The sequence below is a fragment of the Epinephelus moara genome, chromosome 7 (genome assembly GCF_006386435.1).
Source record: "Epinephelus moara isolate mb chromosome 7, YSFRI_EMoa_1.0, whole genome shotgun sequence".
Classification (NCBI taxonomy): domain Eukaryota; kingdom Metazoa; phylum Chordata; class Actinopteri; order Perciformes; family Serranidae; genus Epinephelus; species Epinephelus moara.
This window is the reverse complement of record NC_065512.1, coordinates 24179114-24200595: the sequence shown is the minus strand read 5'-3', so window position 1 is coordinate 24200595 and position 21482 is coordinate 24179114. Positions and strand designations below refer to the sequence as shown.

Below are 21482 nucleotides of genomic sequence, written 5' to 3'. Positions count from 1 at the left end.
AAAGTGGACTCACAGCCTCTGATTTAGAGGACAGGGTCCTAACAATAAATAAATGCAGTCCAATCATTCCAACCTAATGTGCATACACAAACATGCACTGAGGAACAATGGAAATCTGCAAAACCTGTTTTTCTAAACCCCCGAGCTGTGTGCCAATCATTCCATTAGGGATTGCATTGGCAGATGTCTTGGTTTGCCTCTTGTGGGAGTATGTGAATGTGTGTTTATGTGCGTGTGCATGTATTTGTGTGAGGCTGGGGGCCTTGGATTGCATTCATCTTGCAGTGTCCTGACAGACAGTCCCAATTGCTGCCTCTTGTTTGCCTTGCAGACAAGTAACAAGGTAAAAGAGGAGAAAAATGTAAGACCTGGCAATCGGGACCCATCAAAGCAACGAGATGAGCACAATGAAACAAATAAGGGAGAAGACGGAGGATGATTGGCATAAATGATCACAGAGAGCGCTAAGTGACCAACGTACCGACCCTGATCAACTACTCTATTGATCACACTTATTAACCAGCATCCTCTCCCTCATTATGGATATTGGGCTACGCATCTACCCCTCCTCCAAAGGCCACAAACGCTGATACAGCATCATCTGATTGACCAGCGACTAATCAGCATCAGTCGATTTTCTTACATCCATCCACCTACGTACTGCACAAGCGCACGCCTGTCCTTGATAATAAAGGGCTGAATGCCTGGAACACTGACCAGGAAGCAGGCACTTGACGATTTATTGAAGAAGCGGAAAATAAGCGCCGGTCTAGAATAACAGAAGAGCCTTTATGATGTAATGCAATGAAATACAATAGCCGTGCAATAAATATTAACTTACCTAAAGTGTCCAGTTTTTGTTGGGATTTCTAGTTGAGCTGCCTGACTCAGGTGGAAGGTGCTTGTAATATTTTGTCCACCTCATTTATTTACACATATATCACAAATTAATGTAATCCTGTACGACGCTACAAACTCAAAAACACAGTCCGAACTGCAGCTTAAACCTTTACAAATTGTCTCAAGGGTAATATTTAATAGTACTACTAATACTGTTGCATGTTGATTATGTTTTTTTGTGTGTGGCTGTTACTTATGGTACATACAAATACTCTCACATACTTTTAGGAGAAACATGCAGCACTCAACAAAAACATGATGTCTCTGAGCAGCACAGCTTTTCATTTGTGTAGAGGCTGCTACACTTTACACAGTGGTGATCAACACTTTATTATGGTGTAGTAATGTTGTGAATGAAGTTTTCACGTGGCTCATACCAGAACGCCAAGTACGAGGTTAAAGATTCGGTTTCGAACATATCCATCAAAAATCCTGTTTTCAGGTCAGACTTCCTGGTCAGCACTTGACGATTTTCTCAAAAGACCAGTGCCAAGCAAAGCACAAAATCTATGTGATTCTTTTGACATGTAGTAACCCTTTTTCTGTCTGCAGTGCTGTATACGGTATACAAGTGTTGGTACAAGTAGAAGGCTTATAGTGTTATAACAGTATCCAACCTGTAACACCAATAAAATCCATGTTAAAAAAAAAAAAAAAAAAAAAAAAAAACACTTAGAGAATTTTTCACTCACAAAATGACCATTTATATATTAATCATTCATGCCCCAAAATGGCAGACATCACTGATAAATTGAAGCAAACGAGACCACATTAATCAACACGCTCTCACACAACTCATGCCCTCCCATCAGCCCTTCCTGAATGGGACTAAAACTGAAAGCGTAAATAAGTTTCTCTTTAAGCCCAGGTCAGACAGGGCTCAAGGCAAGGCAATGCAACGTGTTTGGAAAGTATTGAGCATACCACCGGAGGCATGCGAGAAAAACACACTTTTCTCTATGAAATACAGGTAACATGGCATGAATAATTGAAATATAAATGATCACTTTGTGGGTGAGGTGTTCCTATAATGCGACTTACAGTACATTCTGCGAGGCTCCGAGCTGCAGCAGCAGTTTCACGATGGCTGGGTGACTGTTCCTCGCGGCATCGTGGAGCGGTGAGTCATTTTCATAGCCGGGCGTATTCAACAGGGCTCCCCTCGAGACCAACACCTCCACAACCGCCAGGTGACCCAGGTTGCATGCTTCGTGCTGGAACAAAGAGAAGCTCAGAAGTCATCCCACTCTGCTTTGATCTGGTTTCTCCCTGTCATCCTCAAAATACAGCCTTATACTGCATATGTGTTCTAGTTTCTATTACGTTTTCCATCACTGTAATATCTATCTTTTTTCCAGTTGATATTATGTTAGGTGAGATCAGCACTTAAAAGAATTAAAATCAATTTGGATATTTGTATGGTAATGCTTTACATGAAATGTATAGTCCCTTGATGTATTTGAATATATAACAATCTTACATTAAAGCTTAATAACACTTCAACAGTTTTTTTTTTAATTCAACTCATACCAAGACAGATCTTCTGAGAAGAACACTTCAGTATTATCCTGACCTACTTTTCTGAAATTGAAATGAATGAGGGATGTAGCTTCATAAAAGTGAGTGCTTTAAAAGGTTATGTTTGATACTTGAACCTGAAGTTAATTTGACAAAGTAAAAGGGTGAGAGTTTTTTATTCTGAAATGAGATTAAGAGCTATCGTGACAGCTGCACTGTATTTAAATACAGTTGTGATTCTATGAAAAAAGGGGTAGCTGAGAATTTTATTATCAGTTTTAAATCTCAAAAAGGGCAGCACGGTGGTGTAGTGGTTGGGATAGGCTCCAGCCCCACCGCAACCCTCAAGAGGATAAGCGGTTATGGAAATGGATGGATGGAAATCCCAAAAGCTCTTTGAATAAATAAATACAATTTTTAAAAATCTAAAAAAAAAAAATACACATCGAGGAGACCTAGATGATTGTAACACATCATGTTCCCAGCCTTCACTGATACACACAAGTCTGTCAAATATGACAAAGTGGTGTTTTAAGCTTATTGGTAACAATTAGGATCAGCTGCAAACTGTCAAAGCTCAGTGGAGCATCTCTTGACAGCAGGTAGCCATGTAAAGTGCTGCAATAACATAGCAGTAAGCACTCACCTGCTTTTTCTCAATGAGGAAAATGGCTTAGGGACCACTTATGGGTTTTACAGTTTGTCATGTGCAGGCAACTTTAGGTTAAATTAAGAGAGCACATGCCTACATATTTCTGGGAGGAAGCCTAGAATGCTTAAAAATGGCAGTGCTAACAGTAATTGACACATTCTGGGAAGCTTGGATCCTGGCATGACATATTTGTACTTTACCAGCGCAGTTAAAGCCAACATTAAGTCTTTGTGACTATGTTCCTCAACAGAACAGATTTTTTTATTGCTTGGTTGCAGTTCAAGATCAGCTTGCAATGCAAAGAGAAACAGCACAAATAACCTCACATGCAGATGTGTTACCTTTTGGTGCCATTTTAAGAGATTTAAGCATATTCTGATGAGTACTGGGATAACATAACGACTCACTAATATTTTGACAAGAATAACCTTGACATGAAATTTTCAATTTTCACCTGGCAGAAACAGGTGTTAGGATACAGGGGGGAAAAAATAGAGCTATTAAGCCAGGAAAACTAAGCCTGCATGCATATTCATAACAGCAACATGACGCACAGTGACTGAGCAAGTTGATTTACTGGAGAAGACAATACAATAATTAGTAAATGACAAGATGCAAATGTTTGTATGAATAGAAAAGCCACAGTGAACAAGCACTTGCGTGGAGTCTGACAAACCACAAAGTCACTGTGTGTAAAAAATGACAATATGCTATTGACGAGAAACACTACAAATCTCTTCCATCAAAAAAATTAGAGCCAACCAGTGTGGCAAAATTATGCTCACTTAACAACTGCTGCTTTGATGATGAAACATTCAGTCAATGAGGTTTTGCACACAGCAAATAAAGACGTATCACTTGGTGCATTAGTCTTACCAGAGGTGTCCACCCAGCATTATCTTTCAGGTTAGGGTCAGCCCCCTGGTCCAGCAGTTCCTTGACAGCCTCTACATCCCCCTGCAGGACCCAGAGAGAACAACAAACCTGAGGTCAGAGTTGCAGACCTGTAAACGCAACCCTTCAAACACAACAGCCGATCCCAGTGTACCAAAGCTCCACTGTTTATCAATCACACTCCACAGTGGGCCATTGATTACCTTGTCAGGGATCCAGAGGGGGATTACGACTATGTTTACAAGGATTACTGCAAGACAGTTTATTCTCAACGAACCCGGAACATGGCTGTCTGATTATCTGAAGACTAATATGTTCAACTGAGGGGTGGGGAATATATTCAAACCAGCAGATCTTATCTTAGATGCATTTTGAAATAAACTAAGACAATGGAGTAGATTAAAAGGCCACATTTGCACCCTGCAACATATGCTTTCTGTATTATTTAGCTTTTGGTGCTGTCACTCTACTGCAGACATGTTTTAAAATTTGCATTTGTAGAATGCAACAGAAAATGGAGTGAATAAGGTGAATAATTCAGAACCCACTGGACCTTTATAGCAGCTAGATGCAGCAGGGTCTCTCCCTTGTGGTTCCTCTTCATAACCGCAGGGCTCCCTGTTGTGGGCCGTCCAAAAGATGCACCAGGAGAGCAGGGAGATTTTCTACCAGCACTGGCTCGGACAGAGGGGCTGTCTCCTTGCTCTCCTCTCGAGTGTTTGATGCTCTTATCACACCTGGGGCTAGCCGAAGATGGAGGGTTGAGGACAGCTGGAGACATCTGTGATTTCCTCCGCCTGCCTGGGGAAGCCCTGGGCCTTTTTGGTGTGGTCTCCAACGTGGCGACCTTCTCCTCCTCTCTGGATCTTTTTGATGAGTGCTTTGGGGGAGATACGTTATCCTGCTTTTTAGGATTGTCTGTTTCAGGCAGTTTGTCATGCTGGCCGACACTGTCCATCACTTTCTGACCGGGCTGGGTTTGGTCATTCAGTACAGTGACGCTGCCTACTGAGAGACTCTCCCTCGTGGTGCTTCTACTCGGGCTGAGTTCATTAATACTCCCCTGTGGCACTGCAGGCTGAGGCTCGTCAGACGTGACAGCAGGGCTTAGGAAGGAAACTCTTTTACTGGACCTCCTTGCCCCATCCGCACAGGGCTGCTCCTTTAACTTTAGGGCATCTGTCTCCTCGGTGATCCCCCACTGCTGGTTTATAGCCTCTAGCCTGTTCTTCTTCATCTGCTGCTTGGTCTGTTTTCGTGTGGTCCTATTGGCCCCTTGCACCGTCACCTTCCTGCTGGCAGCGTTTTTCCTAGTTGACCTCTTCTTCCTGTTTTCACTCTTGCATTTCTGAGAACAAGAAGAGCTCGAGTCTTGGGAGGATGAGGTGAAATTAAAAACTGACAGGTCCTGGTGTTGAGAGGTGACGGTGTCTGGCTGTGCTGCAGCTGCTTCTATAGAGGATGTGCTCTCCGGTGCGGCGACCTCAGAAGGCTTCTCCACCATGCAGCGTACCTTGCGGCTACGGGGGCTAAACCAGATCTTGAAGTTCTTCTTGTGTTTAAGGACAGGGCTCTTATGTTGTGTTTGGACCTCGGCTGAAGAGGGGTGACAAAAAAAAACAAAAAAAAAAAAAAAAAACAACAGGTTTAACAAAACAAAATGTTCCCCTCCTGCATGTACTATAACTTTTTGCTGTCAAAAAGGCTCTTTGTGTGTGTAATTACCTTGCATCTGTTAAGATGTTGTTAAAATGAAAAAAGAACAACATCACACCTTAAGATTATGCACTCCCAACTAATAACACTGACATTTGACAGAAGTAGAAAAGTGCCAAATCAACCTCTTAAGCCCTTGAGCTATTTCTGTGTGAATTTAGAGAGCACAACAACCTGCAGATTTGCTCACTTTTTAACTACAGGGCTTAGAAAGTTGCCCTCTAGTTCTTTGTCAATGCTGAGATCTACTCGCAAAACTAAACACTACCATGGTTAATTGCATTGCATAATTACTGTCATTACCGGGATGCTGGATGGGCGATAAAGATAATAAAGCACAGGAACAAGCCACTAATACTGTCATTCAGAGATTAGATTGGCGGAGGAGAATGTTAAATGTTTCAGTCAACAATTGATAGAAGGGGGCGTGGGCAGAGGAACGTGGGGAGAAAAGCAACAAATAAGGCATAGATTTAAATACATAACTTGTTAATTATGCTTTCAAGCTGCTACACAATGGCTACTATCTACCTGGTTGTTTCATAGGATTAAGCAGGGACTCCAAACCACAGAAGAGCTGTACGATGCTGCTGAGCTGCCTGTTGATTTGGATGTCCTTCACCCACGCAGGACTCCGACACACCGCGCAGCCATCTCCTGCCCGGGGGCCGGCGCAAGACCTGTGCAATAAACATATCTTGGATTAGGAGTTCACTCCACAGTTCAGTAAGAAGAAACACAATGAGCTTATCGATTTACCTTTTAAGGCCATTCAGTCATGAAGAGACGGAATAAATTGAGGCTATAGTTTATGCCTAAAGGGACATTAATTGCCTTCAAGACTTTTAACACTGTAAACCATGCATTGCCAAGACACCGTGCCACTGCCATGGATTTGCAGTATTTCATCTACGCGAGAAATAAGACCCATTCCAAATTTAATGTTAACTACTAAATTTCCTGATGATCATTTAAGTGTGTCGTAAGATTACTTTATTTTCCAGATCTCTCATGTATGAAATGCCTGTTACAAAAGTGCTGTTAAAGTTAGTTTGGCCTAAAAAGTCACATTATCAATTATCATTTCTGATTGTTTTATCAACGACACATTAATCTGCTAATTGCATATACTTATAATTATGCAATATATATATATTTTTTTATGTAGGGAATAAAATCCTACTGAATCATGCCACTCTTTAATACTGAGAGAGGGAAACAAAAAATCTTCTTGTTGATATTTTTGATTTGCAGTAGCAGAAAATGCATAATGCTGGTGTTAAATACAAACAGCTGTATTATGGCTACATTCTCTTTCAGTGTGCCAGTGAACCAGCATGCACAACCCCGGCAGCAGCACACCGAAATGGAATGGAGCCACTGATAACATTATTAGTCACACCTGTGTTTGACAAATAAAAATGTCCACCATGAGACAGGTCTATTGTTTGTGAGCATGTCAGAATATAATACATTTGGCTGAGGTTACATTACCTGCACAGCATATGCTCGCACACTCCCAGACACACAGGTTCCGTCATTAAATCCGAGCTGGAAGAAAGACAAAACATTTACAAGTGGCCTGTATAGTCAGAGAGGGCAAGACCACCTCCACCACAGTGAGCACTGGAGTTGACCCCCAGGATTAGCACAGTTAACTGTTGTTTACCCTCCAGACCCTGGAGTGATAATGAGAACAAAAGGTAGCCAAGGATAAGCAACTTTGAGGACATGTCAAAGAACTAGTTGGTTTGTCAATGGAACACGTGTGTCTTATAACTGGCATGTATCCTATATCCACATTTCCTTATCTAATCAAGTGTCTAAGGACAGAGGGTGTTAAGGAAAAGCCATCACAATTTTTTTTATCTTTGGTGGTATAAACAAGCATAAATAAGAGTTTATAGCTACACTAGTGTCTCTGCGAGCTGTACTTTGGCACAGCAGTACTCAGATGCTGATGTTTGGCAGGTATCATGTCTTTAATGTCCAGCAAAAAACCCAAAGTATTGGACAAATAGAAACTGTGACCTGATGATGGCGCTAAGTGAAAGGTCAGGGGATCAAAGTTATTAGAATTCAGCCTCTGGTGACTACAAATGTCTCATAAATGATCCATTCAGTAGACGTTGCTGTGACACTGCATACTGTGTGTTATGTATTGTACTGGCTGTTCTATTGTACTCATCACTACTGTCTGTATCTCAAATTGCCCCTCTGGGACATAAAAGTCTACCTCACCTCATATTTCAATAACAACCAAAACCTTCAGTAACCACTTCCCATTTTGCATTATTATGGCCTCACTGTGGAAACAAAAAGCTTTGCAAATTCTCCATTTCCTGCAGACAGTGAGGAGAATAAACCTCAGTCGCCACCCATCCTACTATAGAGCACTGCAGTCTGATTTGGTAATTGCATCAGATAGTGGAGACAGCAGGGGGTGTTACAGGAATCTCAGACCCTACATATTCAGTTCAGTTACTAAAGCCTCTGCATCTGAATAGCCACCAGCACCTCCTATACGTCTCAAAGACTCTTCATCCTCTTGCCATCAGGCTGGAGTTTCACAGAAGACATTTTGACATGAATATAGGAAAAGCACAAATGTGCTCACTAACATTAACGATGGCTACATTCCACTTAGGTGAGGCCCTGGTATTGTGCATGCTGGCTCACTGGAATAGTTTACAGGGACACCTAATGGAACTGAGGCATCTTTAATGTTATCAGTTTCACCTGTGCTTTTCCTACTATGACAGGTCACAATGTCTGCTGTGAAAAAGGTCCATTAAAGCAACTTATAGTCACACACACCATCATTTGCACTACTTTCTTATAGGGCAGTATCCTTTAGTTCTCCTTAATACACTGTACCCTTTATGCAGCTATTCATGCTTTACTCTACCTAGGAAATGTTTACATCCACACTCAGATTTAAAGTGCAGTTTCTGTTTATCTGTTGCACAACATGCCAGCTTGTCCATCCTCGGGCTACCCCAGCTGCTATGCAAAGTGTGTGCTGTCATGTGTTGTGACTTTTTGTTGCACCCAAACCATATTGTTCTATTTATCTATGATGTATTGTCGTGTTAAACATATTGTGTATTTTATACTGCCATGCACTTAATTGTGTCTATACCTCTGTGTTATTGATGCTCAGTGGTTTTAGAAATGTCATCCCACTACGGCACACGTATGTATGGGTAAGGTTATCGATAAATATCTGATCACTAGGCTTGATTTATAGAGCACAAGCACAACCCAGTAAACAAGAAGTTATAGTGGGTCAAGTTAACGGTAGCAACCAAGAGGCAGCAGTAGATTAGCCTTCACATTATCCTGCATCATTGATTTCAAAAGGTCCCGAAGTTTTATTCATACATTTACGTAACGTGACTCATAACCTTACAAAGAACAGTAATGTTAACTCTAAATGATAACTGCTAAGCCATTTTTTCAATTGAGCTATCTTAACATGATGTAGCAAGCTAACACTAACTCTAAAATAAGTTATTAGCCTGTTATAATTGGTCGTGTTTAGCCGGTAAAATCCTGTAATGCTAATTAGCGTTATTGCATTCAGGTGTTGTTGACAACGTTCGTGAGCTAACGTTAACTAGCTTTACATACACGCAGCGTCGTCCTTAAATCCATTAAATAAACCCAGTTTATTTAGACAAACAAACGCGTAACGTTACGTTAAGTTAGGTAACGTCACTGGTTACACAACAAGGGACCTATCGTTACCTGTTATCAAACATAGCTTACTTCTACAGTAACGTTAACTTACCATTTGGAGCAAAGTAGCAGTTGTCGAAAGTTCGCAACCGCCTCCTTCGTCTTCTCCCAATCCTTTTTCTGTTCAGTGACACCGTTATCCATGATTAAAATGAATGTTATGTGTTTCCTGACTCTTCTGTTATGACTTGTAGCTTCTACAGCAAAACAAGTCGACGTTGCTTCCTGGATACTTGCATCTCCCGCCAAACTTTTGCGGAAGTAGCCCGTGATAGTTGCTATGACCACGGTAGTGACGTAGTTTAGCCCGCCCACAAGCAACATGATAGGAACTTTAATTTGGTCTATAAACAAATATAAAATGCGTAAAATACGGTAGTGAACATGTCGGAAAGTTAAAGAAATACGCAATTCGATATAATGTCATATAATTTCAATATAATAAATACAATTTCTTTATTTAGCGTCTCTTCTATTCTTAAAGGGGAACACCACCTAAATGAAGAATTGCAATATGTTATTTAAATGGCCGAGGGAAATTTAATCAGTATTTTTGAACATGAGCTACTGTCTTACAAAGCCAAAAACCGAAGAAATAAGTTTTTAAACTAATGTCACAGGGTGTAAAGTCTGGAGCTGCTCTATAGACAATGAATGGGAGCCTGATATTGTGGACCCCCATAACGTTTGTTTTCTTTTTTATACACAAATGAGCTTTATTCTATTGTAGTGTTCTCAGTTGTGAAACAGAAAATGTAGCCATATACTCAGAACATCCCCCTGGGTGCTCTCAATGTCATGTAGAACAATTCTCTTAATTCATTTTCAGTCTTTATATGCTATGACCACACAAATTTGAGTTTTTGCCTTCTGGGTTTTCGAATTGAGGAGAGTTGTTAATTTTTACAAATATTTTTGTTCTGTCTTGAACCATAGGAATAATATGTATGACTTCAACTTAGTTACGGCCCTTCAGCATGTTCAGATTTGGGTTGAATTATTTAGTTTGACACTGACGTTAGCTGCAATTTATGTTTATTTAATTGCTGGCCCAATAAATGTCAACAATAGTTTAATGCATTACCCAAGTTGTGCTGTGTCATACTGCGCATGCACATAAAAATAAGCTTAAAGCAAAAACTGTGCTTATGTGCAGGAGCGATACTCTTCAAAAGGAACATGTTCCTGTATTTATTATTTTCTTTTTTAGCTGTGGCGTAAGGCTACATCCCTTCCACTCTGTCCACCTTACAAGTTTGTTTGATTAGCTTCCTCATCAGGACACTTTTAAGAAAATAACACCAGGAATACTTGGCCCCTATACGGAAACAACCAAAACGACACAAGTAATAAGCTGGAGCGTTAGTGCTTTAGGTCCACCACAGCAGCAAAATAAAAGATGCTGAATGTGGTCGTATGCTCAAACATAACATAAGCATGTGAAATAAGCACATAAACAGCAGTTGCATTTGAAAAATAGCTTTATTGGAATAATAAAAATAGATTTGATACATTCAAGACAATTTGGAACTGGTCCACAAGCAGGAAAAAGACAATTAAATATTCATTACATTCATTCTAAAAGTTAGGTATGCCCTTAGAGGAAGTATTAATGCGAAGGGAAAAAGTGCATTGCGAGGATGTTCCTCTGAGTGTGAATATTTCCGTTTGTTAGATTAAAAGAATAACATCTTTAAACATGTTATATATCTAGTATGAGTACTTTAAGATGTAAAACCATGTTTTGCAAACATAAAGGTCAAATAGAAAAAGATTCTAAATAGAAAATTAAGTGTTTTTCATTTGCTACGGTATACAATCTAACGGTTAACAGTGCCCCAACCACAGAGAGAAATGAATAGCCTATACGAGTAATTTTATCCTTCATAAATAATAAGATTCAGAGTATTAATGGGAAACTTCAGTTTATCAACTTTTTTCATCTGTGCATGTATAAAAATGTGCATGTGCCCTTTTAATATAAGTTATCCTTCATGTGATCGGTCAAAACACTTTGAAGAAATAATCAGTCATTTTAAATATGAATGGTTTAAATTCGTCTTTTGCACATATATATTGAGGGTAGCTTTGCTATAAACACAGGTTTTCACATTTCACAGTGGAAATAGATAACATGGCAAAGAAAAGATGGCAGTCAGCTCTACGTCTCGACTGCCTTAATGGAGTCTGGGACGTCGCACTCCTCGTCTTCGCTGTTGAGAGCTATGGATTCCATGGCGATCTTTCCCATGGCAAAGTTGATGAAGACCTGTGAAGGTTCAGAAATATTTTAAGTGACATGCCAATATAAAAGGTAGTTATTTTTCTCTGAATTGTGTAATTTTATTTAATCTGCTGGTCAGTTTCCCTCCCCGACCCCCCTCTCTTTTTCCTGCCTATGGTATCTTCCAATCCCAGAGCCCCAGAAGGGCAGAGTAGTTGAAGAATATCAGCACTGGCTGCATATGAAACTCATGGATTCTCTCCCTAACTCATATTCCATTTATTTTCCCCCAGGCATATCCTCTGTCAGTTTCCCTCTGCCTCTTTTAAACTTTTTCAACTCAGTCTTCCACTCCCACTCAGCTTTCTTCTGTCCCTGCTTCCCCTCCCACCCTCTCTCTTCTTGTCTCATCTCCTGTCCCTTTTTTCTGTCCCTCGCTGCCATCCACCCACCCCTACAAAGCCTCACACTAGTTCCCCCCTCTCTGTCTCTGTTTCTCACCTCATCCAGTGTGGTCTGGCTCACAGAGAAGTGTTTGATCTGCAGAGCATTCTTGTTGGACTCCAGCTGGTTGAAGATGTCAGCCACCCCTCCTGGTGCAATTGGTACGTGGTACTCCACCATAGTCGAGTGCTGGTCCTGTGTGTTGAGAATAAATGCACAAGTAGAGGGTTAAATCTTCTTAAATATGTTCTATGTGTAACCTAAATACTGTGAAATATAGTACAAGCTGTTTTTACCTATTTGAGCAAACTTAACACCCCACAGATCAACAAAATAAAATCTCTGCTTGCTCAATATGACATTTAATAATACTGGTATAGCTGGGAATTTTTCAAAAAAACAATCATACATACGACTACAATTTATTGCAAAGCAATGTATACTTAGTCTGTACTCTATTCTTTTCCAAGTACTCTTAACTACTTTGTATAGCTGGAAAAGCTCACCTTGAGATAAGTGCTGGGGAATCGGCGCTGCATGAAGCCAGTGATTGCCTCTGCATCACAGGAGGCCTTGGCCAAGTACATCTTCACAGTGAACCCGCTGCCAAACCTGCACAAAGGAGATTTCACGAACAAAGCGCTGTGTTATTACATGTCTGAGGGGTAGGGGTGAGGTGGTGTGTGTGTGTTTTGTTGAGGGGGGTGTACATTGTTACAAGTAAAGTTGAACATTCAGTTGCACAAAGGACCACAGCGAGGGAAGAATGGGAGGCTGTGGGTGCAGGGTGGGGAGAGCAGTAATGGCTGAGTTGGAGGATGAGCAGAGGTCACTAACCTGTTCTTAATGTGCTGCAGGGAGCCCAGGCAACGGAACTGACCTTTCACCATGATGGCAAGACGGCCGCACAGTGCCTCACACTCCTCCATGCTGAGAGACGGAGACAAAGAGAGGAAGATAAAAGGTCACACTAGGACCCTTTGAGCATACAGTAATTAGCCATGTCTGTCGTCATGAAGAAATTAAAGGAAAACAACACTTAGTATTTATTATAGTTGTTATCTAGAAGGTCATTTGGGGAGCGCAGACCTTCGCAAGGCCAATAGTCCAGTCTTTTATGATGAAAATCTGCAAGCACAACCACTATGTCCACTATGTCTGGATATATTTACAAAGCTATCAGAATGATGTCACAATATGGTTGTGCCTAGCTGAAGCCTCATCATCTCAGCTGTGTTTATTATGTACTTCAAAACTGTGATCATTATTGCTTGTTCTCGTGAAGCGTAAAGTCTGAACATTTTCCCTTATATCACCGATGGAGATTAATGCAACAATTCACATTTGGATGTAAGTAGAGTGTAAGTAGTTGCATGAAATGTGTGCCTTTACATTTACTGTCCCCTAACTACACCGAGCACGCTAAGCATAAGTCGGTTACCGCCGGCGTATGCTCTGACTAGACAGGGAATCACTCTGTGCAGCTTTGATTTTAATTATGGATCGGTCCTTAAATCTGGTCTGCATAATTTTCTGTTTATATTCAAGTTGTCTCGGCAACATATCTTATAGGTCAATCAATATAAGGCTATTTAATACGTTGTTAATGAACTTATTTATTTATTTGGCATATTTCCCACCAGACACCTGGCCATTTATATTTTCATCAACTATACATAATACTGGCAAAAAGCTGGCATATGCTGGCTCACGTAAATCCTACTTCATAATACTAGAATTTGATCAGTGATGATGGCCCAGCAGGTGTATGTCTTTGGTACTAACCTGTGAGAGGTGAGGACCACGGCACATTTTCCCTTCACTTCTTCTGAGATGATTTTCCACAGGTGACGCTTGGTGTGAGGGTCCATGCCAGAGCTTGGCTCATCCTGCAGACAGAGAAGGAATAAGAAGAGAGAGGAATGAAGCAGGATGTGTGAAAGTAGGAGAGAAGGGTTGAAATCAAAACAGAAAGATCCAGAGAAAACACAGAGTTAATTGAGGAGAGCAGTGTTTTGCAAACAGTGTGCAGTTCATACAGTAGGAGAGGGGAAAAACAAGGACAGGGTGAACAAGAAAGAGTACACACAAATGCACAATTGCAAAACAGGAGTGGGGATGGAAGATAAGGGAAGAAATGAAGATGAAGACAGCAAAGAAAGACAGGAGGCAGAGGGAAAATTCAGGAGAGGATAGGGAAATTAAGAAGACACAGAGCAAATATAGAGTTGAGGATACAAGGAAGAGGAGAAAGGAAGAGAAGGGAGGATTTGATAGAGACATAAGGTAGAAGCGAGGCTGAAAGCTAACAGGAAAGGCCACCCCTGGGTGAGTCTGTGGAAACAGACTAATTAACTATATGAGATCTGTCAAGTCCAGGGGATCAATATCTATTTTACTTCAAAGACTCTTTCAGGAGGAACAGTAGTAAATAGTTAGTTTAATATTTGCTGTCTGTTGGCCAGTTAGGCAAGTAAATGGGCAGCGACAGCAGCGTGAACAGGTGTTTCCTCACCAGGAGCAGGATCTGCGGATGCCCGATGAGAGCCAGCGCAGTCGAGAGCTTCCTGCGGGTGCCGCAACTGTATCCATCAGTGATGATGCTTCTGTGGTAGCCTAGCTCCAGCCTCTTCAGTAGGTAGTTCACCACCTTTAAAGGAAACATGCAGGCGATTATATAATGCATAAACAAAATGACAAACACCATATAAAAAATGTGTACAGTTTGAAATGGCAGAAAACAGTAGTTTAAGGTTATAACATTTGCTTCCTTTGTTTTCATCCAAATAGGTTTCTATCTGAAGGAAGTCAATAGAAACCCCCAACCAGTGTCTGCTGCTAACTGCTAATCCGTGTCAGAGTTATGTGATGGTATTGCAGTCATATACTGGGATTCAGTGGGTTTAATGACTGCTCTGCATGGCTCTATGACCATAAAGGAATATGAGACAATTTCACAGACCAGTATGCTGCTCCCTAGTTTCATACACAGAGGGATAAACTCACCCCCCAAACTGTGGCTCCAGCAGATCTACACAACACCAGACCTTTACAGAAAGTTGATTTCCCATCCCTTTAATCCATCAACTAGCAGACCTCTCTCTGGAAAAAAAAGTCCAATACCCCACTACACACAACTGAGGACCTGATCACAGAGGGAAAAGGTGGACTTACAGAAAGCTTTTTCGGAGGGCAAAGGGTGGCCCTACAACTATTGCCTGCTTGATATTCATGTTCATTTCTGCTGCTGCCTCCTCCTACTCTGTCCAGCTGCACTGCAAATAACTGAGTTATCTATCTGTCTCACTCTCATGCATATTTAATTTTGTTTGTACAACAATGATGACTTTACTTGGTGACTTTATTCTATCTAAGCTCCATGCTGTCCTGGGGCTGCAGCTTTAGAGAACAGGAACTGACGCAGCATAATCTATTTGGTGCATATCAATTTATGCTGTGTGTAAAAACCACTGTGAAAGCAGGAATGGAGAAAAAAAACCTTAATGGCTCATAACCATTTCAGTCGCTTAAATATCTCTATGGTTACCTATTAATCACATGAAATAGTGTGCTGTAAATACCAGTTCATTTTCAAATAGCTTGAGGTGATTTCCCATCGGTAAGCTTTAGCCTTTTTCCCATTAGTTGGCAAGTTTGGGAACCAGATCAATGAAGCAAGCAAATGCAGTGGATAGACTCTGTTCACTTAAGATTATCTGCTTTTTCTCTGTAAGAGGATTTATCTTTAGAGTTGATTTTTCCGTATGATTCTGAGTTCACTGATCCAGGTTATTAGAACACAGTGTCGGACATTACACAGGGTTTCTCCTGGCTCAGAATGAGGCAGAGGTGGTACCATTCTGATCATGTGCACACACATGCATATTTTACATATTTTAGAAGCTCTAACCATCATATGATTGAACAAAAAAAACACAATTTATTAAAAAATTGGCCAGATTGTTACATGTATGGTCAGCTGGGTCTATAATGTGAATAGAAAATATTTATTTGCAGGGGCGGCTGGCCAATAGAGGGCGATAGGGCGCCGCCCCTCCTTGAGCCACAAAAGAAAAGAAAGATGATGATAATAAATGTATGATTATCATTATCATTATTGTCATATATACACACAATATATTAATTATTCTGATCATTTTCACTTGAAACAACTCATCCTGCCTCTGAATATCCAATCAGATGCAGTGTGAAGTCACGTTCCGGCCCTTTGGGGCGATATCAGCCTGGCTGGAAATTGTCCCGACTCACTCTCATAGACTTCCATGTAAAATGCTTTTTTGACTCACTCTCATAGACTTCCATGTAAAATGCTTTTTTTTTCTAAATGCAGGCACTCCAATGCAATTTCTGTGGGTTCCGGGAGGGCTTGCCCCAACGTGTTTTCATCATACGTAAACCACCCCGGGAGGGCTTGCCCCAACGTGTTTTCATCATACGTAAACCACCAAGTATCATTCATGTGCTCCTGGGATGGTCCGATTTCCCAAGTTGGGAAGTCGTTCTTACTTCATTGTGTGTTCATGAGCGTTTAAGTCGTAATGTGGAGACATCATGGACATTACAAAGAAGATGTGTTGTATTTTATCACTCAAAATGTTTAAAAAATATGTCGTCAACCGTTTCCACTGAAATATTGCTTTACGGTCGGAAACTCATTTTTCCGATTATTCCGACATCACATGAGGCAGCACCACTGCGCAGCGGTCACATCCAAGATCAACATGGCTAACGTTTCCAGCAGATCCAAGAGGCTTTTTAACCATATAGGTTATAAAGTAACGACGCATAGTGCGTCCAAATTCACACCCGTTCTTCTCTATGGATATTCTCCGCGACCATTAGCGAGAAGCCACACATCACGTGAAACAGCGGAACCGGAGCGCAGGACCGGAGCTTTCCAGTGATCACACACATCATTGTGCTGTCATCCCATCACGCTATAAATCCAGATCAATTGTCTACAAAATAAAAACCTGACGAATTTCTTTACAATCCATTATACAGATCTTGTTATCAGTCACTTCATATAGTGAGGAATATCGTATCTTACCACGTCTTAGGCTTGCGTGTGTTTCTCCCTGTCTATCCACATTTGTAGTCCGGCTTTCAAGATGCAAATATCTCCATATTGTCCAGCTGACACTCCATCAAACTTTGTATGACAAGACCAGCCACTTCACCTTTGTGCACCCAGACAACAGTAGCCTAATTAGCCTTAGTAGCCTAGTCACCATATACATTGAGGGGGACACGTTCCCCAATGCCCAAAATGCCTCCCAATATATAACTGAAACTGAAAAACAAAACAAAAAAAGTACTGCAAGTACTGCTATACTGAATATCTTGTAAATCAATTTTATTCTGCTGGCAAAATATTTACACAACTATAAATCTACTCCTGTTTTTTTTTGCACTTGAAAAAAATAACTTAAGGACAAAGACAATTTTACGTCCTTATTTAAATTATTTTGTTTTAATCAGTAGGCTATATGTGGCAGTCACATTTTCATGCGTTGTAATAAACTCACATCATGTTTTAAAGATGTCTCTTCAAACCTTTGTACAGAAATAGTGGGAAAAACCGACTTTATTTCCATACACTTCAACGTTGTAGTCTCAATACAAGACGGTGTTCTGACACCTACGCAGAAAGCCTAAGGTGGAGAGAGCACACCTCTCTGCCCTTCCATGTGCAAATGAGGAAAACCTGAGGCAAAGACAACACACCTGTCTACCCTTCCATTTGCAAATGAGGAAAGCCTGAGGCAGAGAAAGCACACCTCCCTCCCTGTCCATTTGCAAAATGAGGAAAGCCTGAGGCAGAGAAAGCACACCTCCCTGCCCTTCCATGCGCCTACATGGAAAGCCTAAGGCAGGAAGAGCAGCAGCAAAGGCCCCCGGGAACAGAACAGAGCAGCGTCAATGACAAACAGAAATGATACTGATAAGTCAGACAATATGAAAAGGAGGAGCTGGGGTGGAGGCGGGTTGCAAAGCAGCTTGCAGAGGAAGCAGCAACAGTAGGCAGGCCAGAGCAGTTTAAATAGGGCGCCCTGAATGAGATTTGCCAATTGGTTGCATAGAAAGGAATCATGTGATCTATCAGCTGACTCCCTTCCATCAATCAGCTGCTCCATCAGTTGACTGGGCTGTTTGAGATCAGCTGATTTAGCTGGGATGTGAGCTGAGCTTGACATTCTGTCCTGCCTGAACTAGCGCGATGCTCGATTTTTGGCAGTGCCTTTCCTGGTGTACTGCGCTGATTACGACAGCACCACCACATTTGCGTGATGCCCAAATCATAGTTACAAATGACAAAAATCCACCAAGCACAGCACTTGTTTGAAAATAGTGTTTTCCATTATGACACACATTAGAGTTTTGCCATGAGCTAGAGGCAGGACAAAATTTGACAGAGGACCGCCTTGTAATTCTCTATGTGGAAAATCCCTGTTACATACTTTAGAAAAATACACAGAATCAGCAGCTAAATCTAAATTATTAGCCCTGGCAACATAGCACATACCTGACTGGTTCACTTCAAAATGTGTGGGTTTTTTTTTTCTACATTCTCTCATAAAAGCCGCTTTCTATCACCTTTGATGTAACAGCTCATTAAGCCTGACAAAACCATGTCAATGCAAAATGACCCCATTAAGGCTTGTCTCATTATCCACAGCTAGGGGACTCTCAGTGGGAGACAACATAAGAGGAACTCTATATATAACCTCATCTTTGTGAATTAGCCCGACACCGATGCTGTGGCCATTATAACCATTGTTGTCACTACCCTGACCAGGGAAGAGGAGCTGTAACGACAGCAGCGACGCCGACTCGAGCCAGACAAATCCATTTCTGTGCCTCTCTGTTTGTGTAAGTAAGTGTGTGTCTGTGTTTCTATGAGCATCCTTGCTAATGTTGTGTGTGTGAGTGTACAGTATGTGAGTGTGTTATTTTGTTCATAACATGACTGAGATTGTCAGAGGCAATCAATGTTTTATACTTCTGCATCCAAAAATGGTGTAAAGAGAGAGACAAACAAAGATAGATGTTTTTCTGCATACAATTTAGATTTGTCATGATGTTTTTCACACATTTTTGCACACCTCAGAGCTGTTTCTTTTCTGCTTCTTTTAGGGGGAAAAAAAATCAAAATGGAAAATCTTAAATCACATCATCTGTTGATTGGTTGTTCTGTGAATTCCTCTCATGTCAGCAGCAGCAGCAGCAGCAGCAGCAGCAAAAGACAGGCACACTCAGTAATCACCACAGAGGCAAGATTGATTAGTTCTCAGAAAGATAAATGGGAAGAATGGGGCTAAAGTGACATGTCAAATGAGATCCTCTCATCATCAAAGTATCGTTTAAATGTAAATTTGTCTGCAGTGAAGCATACAACATCAGCTTAATTCTGAAGTTTGGATTGCATGAGCTGACAACAAAAGCTTTCCCATTTTGCCCCAGATAGTACAGCTTTCAGCACACATCACTCAACACTTCACACTCTCTCATTCAGCATGCATGGAAGCATCAACAGTTACTAGTCCTGCAGTGGGAGTGCACCTTTGAATTTATATCAGATCCTGTGTCATTTTGTGGATGGTGTTGTCACTACCCAGAGCTTTGAAAATCAGCACAGAGCCAGCAGCTCTCCCTTACCCTGTCTATCTCCCTCTTTGAGACGCCTCGGATGCGAGCGTAGAAGTACAAGTGCTCTTCTCCAGTGAGCAGGTTGTCGAGCGCATCCACCTGGGGACAGTAGCCGATGTTAATTCCCTTGTTACGGCACTCCATGATGTCAACCAACCGCCTAGGGAAAAGAAGACAAAGAAAGATATATTATCTTAACGGGCATCTACCACATGGTATAGGGCAGATGGACATGTAGGGTGCTCCACCCACCCTGCTGGGGATACCCACCAAACCATTTCACAAAAGAGCTGTGATGAGGAGCCAGCCCCATGAGGACAGTGGTCTGTACCTGCATAGTCTGAGATATGGGTATAAGATACAGCTGCTACTTACTAAAACCCCAAACCATTTATGTTCAGGATTTGGCAGATGGGAGGCAATATCATCCCTCATTTGTGGATATTTGTGCTATGCAAATTTAATCTAGCTCAGATTCATTAGACAGTGCAGCTTGGGCACCTGTAGAGATGAAATCAAAGCTTTGTCCTCCTGTGATGGGTTCTGCCGTGTCCTCTATGGTGTTTCTCATAAATCATCAACAGTTTGCAGGAATATATTTTAGGTAAACAAATATTAACCATATGTATTTAGTAATGTGCATGCAGTGCACCAAATATATATGGAAGCAAAAACAAGATGGCAAATATGGCCTGCAGCCAGGGACCATAAAGCTTTAACCTATAAATATATAAATAAAATCTGTATTTTTTTTTTACTGTAACATAAGCCTGACATCTTTATGTGTGAGAAGGGGACAGCACAAACAAACTGATATTCTTACTCAATAGGTAAAAGGCAATAAACACACGTTTTCATGCTATCCTAAAATCTTTTTTTCTAGTTTGCATTTTTTGTAGGTGATGATGAATAAATAAATTCATGAACAGCTTACCCATCCCAGTCCCTGATCTGTGCTGTGCCATCAGTGGGGCTAACGTCTCCAGTCAGCATCTTGAAGGTGGTAGTTTTTCCTGCTCCGTTCACTCCCAGCAGACCAAAGCACTGTAAGCAAACACTCATTTTAGCAATTCTGGAGCATTCTCCAGTTCACAGTAATGTAATGCTATGGTAGGCTTTCTCAAATGTCACATAGGTGTAATGGCCGATATTAGGATCTACAGACTACAAAAACAGAAGAAGCACTTGGTGGGTATCCTTCACACAGCCAGCTATCACACAGAGGGATATAATCTGTGTGAGTGACTTAACCCCATTGTTTTAGAACATGCAGGATTTATACTACTGCACAGAGTCGACGCCATACCTAGGGTGTCCTCCCCAGAAATGGAGCTGCACGTTGCAGCAAGGCAGCTTTACTTTTGTAAGCTGAAACCATTTCCCTCAGTGGAAAGGAAAAAACTTTAATCTCACAAATAAGACACAATAAATTGTAAAGACAATAAAGCCTCCACAAAACAGCATTTCAAGTCTTGTGTGTGATTTATCCTTCGGGGATTTCTACTTCGGGATTCATCCTGGCTTCATATGAGCAGAGGAAATCTCCACTAGTTGCTAAGCTAATTTATACAATGAAAAATGCAATTGGCTTGTGCTAATAACGTTAGCATGTTTCATTTGTTTGGAAAATGTGTTTAGTACAAGACAGTTGTTTTGTCGGCGAACCTTGTGAGATGTAATGGAGCCCAATTTTGTAACATTACCTTTGTTAAATGTTGCTGT

At 41.1% G+C, this 21482-nt stretch overlaps 2 protein-coding genes across 3 annotated transcripts in view; both read right to left on the bottom strand.

Annotated features, from left to right (window-relative positions):
- bard1 (BRCA1 associated RING domain 1) overlaps positions 1-9659 on the bottom strand; it is a 31496-nt gene extending 21837 nt beyond the window's left edge. Inside the window, exons 1-6 of the mRNA XM_050048521.1 lie at positions 9474-9659; positions 7175-7231; positions 6212-6360; positions 4518-5560; positions 3947-4027; positions 1942-2114 (exon numbers count right to left, since the gene is read on the bottom strand). Of these exons, the coding sequence (XP_049904478.1) occupies positions 1942-2114; positions 3947-4027; positions 4518-5560; positions 6212-6360; positions 7175-7231; positions 9474-9565 (1595 nt within the window). The 5' untranslated portion in view covers positions 9566-9659. The remainder of the gene's footprint in view (positions 1-1941; positions 2115-3946; positions 4028-4517; positions 5561-6211; positions 6361-7174; positions 7232-9473) is intronic.
- Positions 9660-10892: 1233 nt separating this feature from the next.
- abca12 (ATP-binding cassette, sub-family A (ABC1), member 12) overlaps positions 10893-21482 on the bottom strand; it is a 95949-nt gene continuing 85359 nt past the window's right edge. For both annotated transcript variants that reach the window (XM_050048514.1, XM_050048515.1), the window contains 8 exons: positions 20695-20804; positions 19770-19920; positions 14605-14739; positions 13875-13978; positions 12927-13019; positions 12596-12701; positions 12147-12284; positions 10893-11690 (listed from right to left, as the gene is read on the bottom strand). In XM_050048514.1, coding sequence (XP_049904471.1) covers positions 11583-11690; positions 12147-12284; positions 12596-12701; positions 12927-13019; positions 13875-13978; positions 14605-14739; positions 19770-19920; positions 20695-20804 — 945 coding nt within the window. In that variant the 3' untranslated portion in view covers positions 10893-11582. The remainder of the gene's footprint in view (positions 11691-12146; positions 12285-12595; positions 12702-12926; positions 13020-13874; positions 13979-14604; positions 14740-19769; positions 19921-20694; positions 20805-21482) is intronic.